Source organism: Trichoplusia ni, chromosome 23 (genome assembly GCF_003590095.1).
Source record: "Trichoplusia ni isolate ovarian cell line Hi5 chromosome 23, tn1, whole genome shotgun sequence".
Taxonomy (NCBI): domain Eukaryota; kingdom Metazoa; phylum Arthropoda; class Insecta; order Lepidoptera; family Noctuidae; genus Trichoplusia; species Trichoplusia ni.
This window is the reverse complement of record NC_039500.1, coordinates 4033214-4042645: the sequence shown is the minus strand read 5'-3', so window position 1 is coordinate 4042645 and position 9432 is coordinate 4033214. Positions and strand designations below refer to the sequence as shown.

The following is a 9432-nucleotide window of genomic DNA, read 5'->3' as shown; positions in this document are numbered from 1 at the left end:
TAGCCAATACGATGTAACTAATATGAATTTCATTTGCGTCCTAGTTTATTATAATCTTATTTTAATGGGTGGATGTTTATGACCGCTCTTATACTGTTATTTGCTGTTTATTACTCTAACGAATATAAATCTTTTGTCGCACAGCAGTGAATCGAATGAAGTTATAAAAATTCACGCTCGTTTCATGTTGACGCAGCGAACATCGAACACCATCGAACATATTAAAATAATAAAAAACTACAAAACACTCTGAAAACAGCGGATCGAATCGTCCAATCACGCGTGCGGTATGCGCGGCTAAGTAACCATTGATTGGCCCGAATTTTGTGAAGCGCTTTAAATTTCCCGCGCGGCGCGTGTTTCCAGCCAAGGATGCCAGTCATACCGGAGAATCGGAGGACTGTTGACGCATAACGCGTGCTTCGATGTGAATTTAGTCCTTATGGCGAACGGTTTTGTAGGGTCCACGAAGAGTTTCCCATTCTCGTTTGATGTGGATGTGGAGGAAGAGGAGCAGGGCCGGGTGACGCCGCGGCTCGCCAAGCGCATCGGTAAGTGCACGTATCTAAGGTAAACAGTTGTTTATGTGCGTTCGAAGGTTTAATTACACGGCTACGTATTTTATGAATAATTCCATTTTTTCAATTTAGTATTTGTACTGTATCTTGTTCTAAGCAATTTACAGGATAGTGCTAATGAAGCAAATAAACGACCTATCCCAATCCCACAGATGTTTTCTGTTACCACCTGTAATTATCGAAGTAGGTAGGTACCTACATTAATACACACAGTTGTAAACAATAGTTTCAGTTCGTTACCAAGCGACATCGTTGTACAAGCCGTCTAGGCTCCGCAATGATCATTTATGTACATAAATAATAAACGAAAACGTTATCATGTCCCAAATCTAAAACTAACAGTGCCACCGTTGCGGTGTTGTATGCGCGATGTATCCGGAATGCCATCGACGTTACTAATAACCTTCTGTAATATCACACCGCGTCCGTAGCTCACAATTACTTGACAGACATATTATTCGTCCGGTACACAGGACACTCCAATGCGGCACTCTATGTTTTGTTGACGAAACCCGACCGAATTGGAAAGCCCTCGCCGGGTATTAACAGCCATAGGAGCCGAGACTCCTTTGTCAACTCGGGTTATACAATCGATACTCGCACAGCTGACTGTGGCTGCGGACCGTGTTTGTATGTACCTAGGTATGTTGTTGTGTTCTGCATGTGGTTGTGAGTTCAACAGGAAATGTACGTCAAATAGAGAAAAGTGTCGTGTTATGGAAGCTGGCGTGTAAAGTTTATTACCCACTTTATATTCAGAGTTTGATACTGGCAATTTCCACGAACAGGTGAGACATAATTTATTCATATAAACCCTGAAGAGGTCCGCAATTTACTGCGCATTAAGTTTTTACCCAATATGTACTAGGGTGATATGATGATTAGGATCTTAGACCTTCATTTACGAAATGTAAATGTAACAAGTCCGATTAGGTCACGAATTTAGTTTTGAATGCAATCGCGAGTTCATTATTAAGACAGGGAATTTGTTTTCACCTGACTAATATTGTAAAGTAGGTGCTCCAAACAGAAGTTTTATTAAAACCACGGTATTGTCAGTTGTAGCAGCCCCAAAGTTGCGTGCCTATTGCTATTTAGCGCCACAATTACTTCTGTGACCTACCTACTTTGGCGATATTAAAACACTCTTACAAATTGAAATCTCGGTTCACCTTATAAGGGTCGATTCTCACAGGTGTCAATGGTCTATCGCCTCAAACGTCTGAAATAGAGAAAAAATTCTCAACTCCTAGAACCACTTTATTCTGATTGTCGCGGTCAAAACCATTGTAGTCTCAGAGGTTTAGTGGAAGTTAGATGAGAGTGTGTGAGGGTATGGACAGAAGACTAGCTTTGATTGAATAATAAATCATGCTAGAAATAATACAGAGTTTTTTCTGAAGAACCAAACCTTCCATCTCCGGCAAAAGATGTAATTACTTACTTACTAAACAACTGCTTGAAAGACAGCTGTCTGAGCATCACTGAAAGAAAAATTAAAGCAAATCTGATAAAAGCAGGAAAATAGGTAGGTTATGTTTGTCGAAGTATTATTATAATCCTGTAGCATGCGTTATCTAGATAGCTCCGATAGACATCTGGAGACAGTCGGCATCCTATTTTGGCCTCAATACATGGAAATGTCAGTTAATGATATGTCTATCTGATTTAAGCCAGACAAACTGATACGACTGGAAACTAAGGTAATCCGAAAATAGTAAACATTTTGCGTCCTTGCCCTTTTGTCGTTTACGGGATAAGTGACTCCATTAAAAGTTCAACCTATTTTTACCATGGAGTGGGCGTTACTCAACCAAACCCAAACATAATAGACGACATAGATATAGAACGAAGTAGATCAATTTTGAGAGGCAAAATAATAACTTATCGCTACTCTAATGCCTGAAAAACATGAAAATATGTATGTAGCACTCATTCGTAGCCCATGAATCTATTTGTGTTTTGGTCCTGGATTGTCCTTAAATAGTTTATTCTAATGACATACTGATTAATACTGATTTCCGTAAAAAGTAAAAAGTCCGGAATCCGGCACAGATAGCAGTCTTATCGTAACTGATTTATATCACTACCCATATGTTGTGCGCGGACATATTAACGTAGATGTATGTTGACCGCGTGGTTCAAACCTTGCTGACTGGTTGGCCTGCTTTTATCAGATGTTCTTAGAAGATAAAAACATTACATAAGGTAGATAGTACCTGATATACGGTATGATCATGATCTTGATCCAATATGATATTGATAAAGGTTTACAATTTCAGTCCTGTTAATACCTTAATTGAAAATTAAAATTAATTCAGAGAAATGCTATACGGAAAGACTTTAAGTGTAATAATTAAGGTAGAATATAGGTATAGGCAACGGTAAACAGAAGCCATCTTTTTTCTGTCTCTTTTTCAACTCTGTTGTCAAGCTGATTACAACACAACGCCTGCCAGTTTACTGTGGGCAACAATCCACGTTTATAACAAGTCAAAGTTACTACGATGTACTAAATTAGTAGGATATCATGAAGTAAAATCAAATGAACTCGTTGATCTTTAGTTACTTCTGAAGTATCTTTAAACTATAAATAAAATTTACCTTTAACAACTTTAACGTCAGTACTATTGGTCTGTGTCTTAAGGAGACAGGGAGACCAAAGAAAGGATGGATGGATTGCGTAAAAATGATATGAAAGAAAAATAAACTAAAGCCTGACAAGTGACAGGACAAAATGGAAGAAAAAGCATTGCCAGAGGCAGAGGAAGAAAGGAAAAAAAGGAGGCAACTTTAAGAGTACCTACCTATGACGAAAGCGTGTATCACAATTGGAGTTGATTGAATAGACAATTAATCATTGCCTACAGCTTCTAAACAATCCACCCACTTAAATTAAAGAGGAATCATAACCGATAAACCTACGGTTCAGTATTTAACCAATAGTTTCCCCTAGGCAACATGTAGATACAAGCGTATTTACAAATAGTTTGACACTCGATAGCATTCGGCTGAGAGGTCTTATCTTATCGTTATCGCTTATGTATTTACCGGTACTGTTACCCGTAGATCCGATGTGGAACCAACAGTCACGCATATTTCGGAGATAGTCTGATAGTTTGTTGCTTGAACTACATACATTAGTCAGAATTGTACGATAACACCATCTTCATAAGGAAAGCGAAAAACATTCTCGGTAAATAGACAAATGCTTGTTCATTTGAGGTTTGGTGATTGCATATTTAATTTTGGGATCTGGCGATTCTTTGCAAATTTTTCTTCATTGATTTCTAGTGATCAATCTACTTACCATCTGTACTTTATTGCGATCCTATTTATCTCTTTACATTGCTATATGTTGTAAGAGTGTGCGTATCATAACATTTTAAAACATCTATAAATTTTCCACAACGAATTAGACAAAGTATCTTTGTACATCTATTGTTAGATTTGAATAACGATTGTACAGATATTTGCAGCTGGCAACACTTGTACTAGAACTAAATGGAGACGTTGAACTTGACTCGAAACTTTTCCGCCTTCCACGATGCCCACGCGCATCTTTTTTCGCAACTTTTTGTGTGCGTTAAGACTAGCTTTGCACGCGTGAGTACTTCCTGAAAATAGTTACTACTTACACTAGTCAATATGATTTATACGATCATTCTAGATCGTACCATTTAAAAAAAATGTCATCGTTAAAATTGTTTATGTAGCCCAAACATACGGAAGAGTCAAACCCAAGCCCACGAGAGTCTGTAAAATATAAAACAATTGAGAAAAAGAAAGAAGAAATGTCCAATTAACATTAACAATATTAGCTATGATATTTCACAAGAGAAAAACTGTATTAAGAGGCACCTAAGTTTGCAAAAATGGAAATTAAGTGCGATAAAATTAGGGCCATAACCTTGCTACATTACCCTCAGTCCGATACCTTAGTTGATAAATAAACCGGGCTATATTTAGCGGGTGGTGACGCGGTGGCACTGGGTCGATAGGCCCGCCCTCCGGCGATGCGTCACGGGAACTTTGAACGTCAAACCGTGATCAAATCATTCAATCATCATCTAGTCATTGTTGTCATCCGATAGTCGATGCATCTGCGCCAGATTGATAGACGACCTTCTTACGATATGAGTTTCTGTTGCTATGTGATCTATATTTAGAGGTTAGTTGTTAAATAACGATAGGTAAATGTGTATTGATGTTTGTATGTATACCAAATCCGGGTTTTCTAATAGGCTCAAACACAGTGGGTTGGTCTCCTTTCATTAAAGACTTCTTTTCGCTATCTTCAGAATTCTTTCATGATCCTTTGTAGCGGCAATAGATATATGCATGTACCTACGTACGTCATCTATGTTATTTTTAACCGTCTAGTTATCACGATTCAAGAGACACGGTATGGTGACAGCAAAGCCTTTTAGTTTGCAAGATTTGACCTAAATAATAGTAACGGTAAGTTGGATAAAAGTTTCTTTTCAACACAGTTTTACTTTTGCATATATTTGACGGCAAACCTAGACCCGTATCCAAATGCCGTAGCTTTGTTTATATTTGATAAGTTACTCTTTTGTTTCACTCGGTAGTGACTAAAATATATGTGCGAGCCCGTATAGTAGTTTTCAGTTTTCAGTGCAAAATATACAAAACTTAGTATTTAAACTCTAAAGTACTTAAATGAGAACAATAGCGTTTGGGTAATGTGTCGCTATGTGAATTAGTTATAAATAGAAAGAGAAGTGAACGTGAAGGTCATGACTAACACACAGTCATACACGTCCAGCACTGTACCATGCGGCACCACCTCGTGGGGCAGACCCCCACTCGAGCCGTATCGATCGAGTGGAAAGACTAGACACACGCCTGAAACGAAAACCATGTTAATCATGAAAAATGAAGCAGAAAATGCAATACCTCTCTATTACACCTATATAACCAATCAATCATGTTATCATCCCGCAGTACACTGTAATAACAACCTAATAACAACAGTAAAAAGCACAAAGCCCTTTGCCAGTCACGCCACTACTATTTAACAGCAATTTACAGTAATCTTCGTGCGACAAGGTATAATAGATCGCGCGTGACGCTCGCTGAAAACTGAAGCGAACAAAAGATTGGAAATGTGCGTCGTGCCAAGCTCAGTGCTCAGTCTGTGGCCAAACATTGCCACAATAACATAGTGCTACATGCTGACGCCGTGTGTAGTGCTGTGATCCGCGAACTGTGAAACCACCTCGGAATATCAGTGACAGGTCTAGCAGGTGCAGTGCCGTTTGTGTCAGACGCAATAAACGTGATTACCTATATCGAGATTGCGACTGAGCTACGTTAACCGGAAAAATGTTTTCCAGTTTCCCGGTAAATTTGAAAAGGTTTTATTATTAAGTTTGATGGGGTTTTAAGTGTCTATCGTACAATTTTCTACGACATTAAACAGTTATATGACGACACTCAGAAGTTAACGGTGCCCTTGACACGAATCGATTCTCAAGCGCTGGTGGTTAAAAGTATTAGTTTATACACCATAATATCTGCTGCTATAATATTTGTTGTTCCCCCTATCTGTTGATAAAACTGCATTAAACCGACCTGTTATGAATCAAAATATTCGCGCTGGTACAAGTTTCCGCTGACAATGACTGGCCACTTTGAGAAAAGCGAAAATAACTTTCGAGTAAAAGAGAATGAGTAATAAAAGTATTTATTTGTTACTTTTAGTCGAGTCATTGATATGCAGAAATAAATACATTCAAGGGTATTCTTGTTTTTCTTGGTAACTATATAAGCGACTACGAATTAGGTACGAACATTTTCCAATTATAGTGTCACCGAGGTAGGTACTTATTAATTACTGTCTAGCTATAAACGTCATCGTAAAACTTGTCGACTATAATTGCATACAATAATTGTTGCTTCGTTTGTTTTATCTAATTGAAGTTGAAGTACTTATTCCACTAATAAGAATTGTTCTATTCAAGGTTTATTATTTCTTTTAAAACTAATAGTTCAGTGTTCTTTGTTGGTCTATGATGTTATATTGGACAGGCACAGGTGGTTTCAGCCAGATTTGTTTATATTCCTGAGTAACAGAGGAGAATGCATCGAAACTCCTTGCAAGTAGGTAATAATCACAGCCCCAGCGGAACTTGAGTGATTTATTTAAATCCCAAAGAGATCTGTTTTCACTCAAATCAGAGTGTTGAATAAATTACATTTGATAGGTCTTTGACTTTAGATGTATGCTGTATCGGTGGGCGTTTGGCAACTCTCCCGCCGAAAATAGCGCCGAGTTTGTTGTGCCGAAGAAACTGTACCTGTTATATGTTGCGTGTTCATAAATCTAAGGCGCCAACTTCCTATTTATTTGTTGCCACTGAGTATATTCTAAACATATTTTTTAATATGATCTTGTGGCGTCCACAAGTTCTTTCATTGTGATTTATGGGGAATTTAATACGTAAAAGAGCAGTGACGATATGAATTCTGCGTTGTACAACCTCAGTGTCAGTGGGTCGGCGACTCATGATGTTTTACTCGTAGTCAGACTATAAGAGATCAAATCAGGGCAAAAAGTACCTTAAGTATCACTTTCCTCCCAAAAATCTCCTTTAAAAAAAGCATACGGAATGAGGATGGTAATTATAACACAATTTAGTTGCCCAATAACCCGATTTACAGGTAACATTTTCCAACAGAATTATTCTCGTTGGCAAATATTGATTTAACGAAGGTCCCAACTCAAACCTGATTTCAGATTCCGCTCAAATGAACTGACCCTCGTTAGGAATCAAACCAGATTTCGAATCGAAGGAATTTTAAACGTGGCAGTTTGAATTAACATGGATTCCAGAATAGTTGAGAAGCAGATTTGTAAATAATTTGGGTAGAAGTTTTTTAATATTGCATCGTGTTAATAAGTCGGTATTAATTATCGTATCAATAATACCAAGCGGCAAGGGTCCAGGGTCTATCAAAGGGACTCTTACCCTATCTATAAAATTAGCTTGTTTCAATAGCTCCCCTATACCCATAGGGGAGCAAACGTGGTAAACACTGATTCGATTCCTGTTTTCTTCATATTTCTCTTCCTCGTCAGTCAGAGGTGAATAAGAATAGCTTAAACATTAAGTCTAAGCTTTAACATCATACCAAATATTGGCTCCAGTTCTAAATACCTTTGCATTTGTATGGAAACAGAAGAATTCAAAACACTTCAGTGCCTATGAAAAGACGTTTCGAATTACACAAAAGGAAATTACCGATAATTCGACGTGAAGTCTCGCCTTTAGGAATACTTGACTATACTTGAATGGGATTTGTATTTGAGTTTTTAGCGGTCGAAGCCGTTTATAATCTGTTAGAACCACTTAATGTTTAACAAGAATCGAATATTGATTGGTGTGGCTATTGTGACGAAAACGAAGTTTTAAACTAAGCCATTGCCGCGATATCGACTTTTCCGAGCTGCGCCATACGTTACCATAGATATGTATAAATTATAAAGGGTTTTCACTTAAAATTAAGTTCAGAGTGAACGTTATTGGGTTAGCAATACATAATAATAACACCACTAGTTAAGTTTTATTTGTATATTTTTTAATGGGGAATTCTTATCTTGCACAACATGGGGGATACCTATGTCCAGCAAAGAACAGCGGTAGGCTGAGGTGATTCATTGATATGCAACTAAAGTCAGTAATGTAACGTTTGAACAGTGCGTGAAACTTTTGATTTTGATTTTTATATTTTAATCTTAAATGACTTACAAAAAAATCGACTCGTAAAATTTTTCAAGATGTTAGGGAACCTAGATACGTACAATTAATTTAGTTCTGATCTACTAACAGGTTGCATCGAAAAGAACATACATTATATTGAGAGGTATAAGAAATTGGAACATGCGCAGTGCAATACTAATGCTCTTCACGCACTTAATAATGCGTAAGATTTCTGATTGTAATTGATTTACAGTGATCTTGTATTCAATACCGTTTGTCTGGCATCTGGCAACACTGTGCTAAATGAGGCTGAGCACTAGATTGATTCGACGCCCGGTAATCCCGCTAACGACGCGAAGACTCATCATCTTTATTAATTACTTCTTACGAATATGAATTATAATCGCAATACACGCTATATCTTGGGAACACATGCTCTTTGGGAACACTCTTATTTCGTGCTATTATACTTGGTTTACTTCAAGACGCGCCGCGCGTCGGTCACTCTCCCGTTGTTCGGGGTCGGCGCAATGCGTATTTTGCTTCCATCTTTATTACTCGCAGTATTTACTATTACCTTTCTTCTCATTCTTTTGCAACAAATTCATCTCATTTTGTGGTTTATTTGCAAGCATCGGACCTGTCATGCTTATGATTTTGTAATTAAGCGACGGATTTATTGTCAGTATTACGTTTGAAAAAAAAGTATTACTACGTAATACTTTGTTACTGTAAATCAATTACAATTTTTTTTCAAACGGTTCTCACTATAAGAAGAAATAAAATCATTCATTCAAGTTACATGCATAAAGACACCCAGACTCAGGACAATTCGTAGATGAGACAAGCGTTAATGGCGGGGATGAACTCGCGATACGTCGCGCGTCGTGCTCAGTGTTATTGTCGTGGTGTCCTATCGGCTATCGGTCTACACCTAACGACTGTATTATATTGCAAATCGAATATTATGGATTATACAAATGATTGAGGGGTTTATAGATAGTGAGAGATATCGACAATCCGCGGTCATATCATCAATCACTGTTGGCGATATTTCTCAAAGATTTATGACTCTATAGTCTTGCTTGTTCTATTCTGCGGTTTTGCTCAAGTCACAATAAAAAAAT

General features: G+C 37.7%; 1 protein-coding gene across 5 annotated transcripts in view; it reads left to right on the top strand.

The window, feature by feature from the left end:
- Positions 1-362: 362 nt before the first annotated feature.
- LOC113504794 (AMP deaminase 2-like) overlaps positions 363-9432 on the top strand; it is a 36049-nt gene continuing 26979 nt past the window's right edge. For 3 of the 5 annotated variants that reach the window (XM_026887238.1, XM_026887242.1, XM_026887244.1), the window contains exon 1: positions 363-551. In XM_026887238.1, the coding sequence (XP_026743039.1) occupies positions 443-551 (109 nt within the window). In that variant the 5' untranslated portion in view covers positions 363-442. Of the gene's footprint in view, positions 552-5722; positions 5849-9432 lie in introns of those variants that run through there. The other 2 variants (XM_026887245.1, XM_026887241.1) reach the window with 2 other exon arrangements.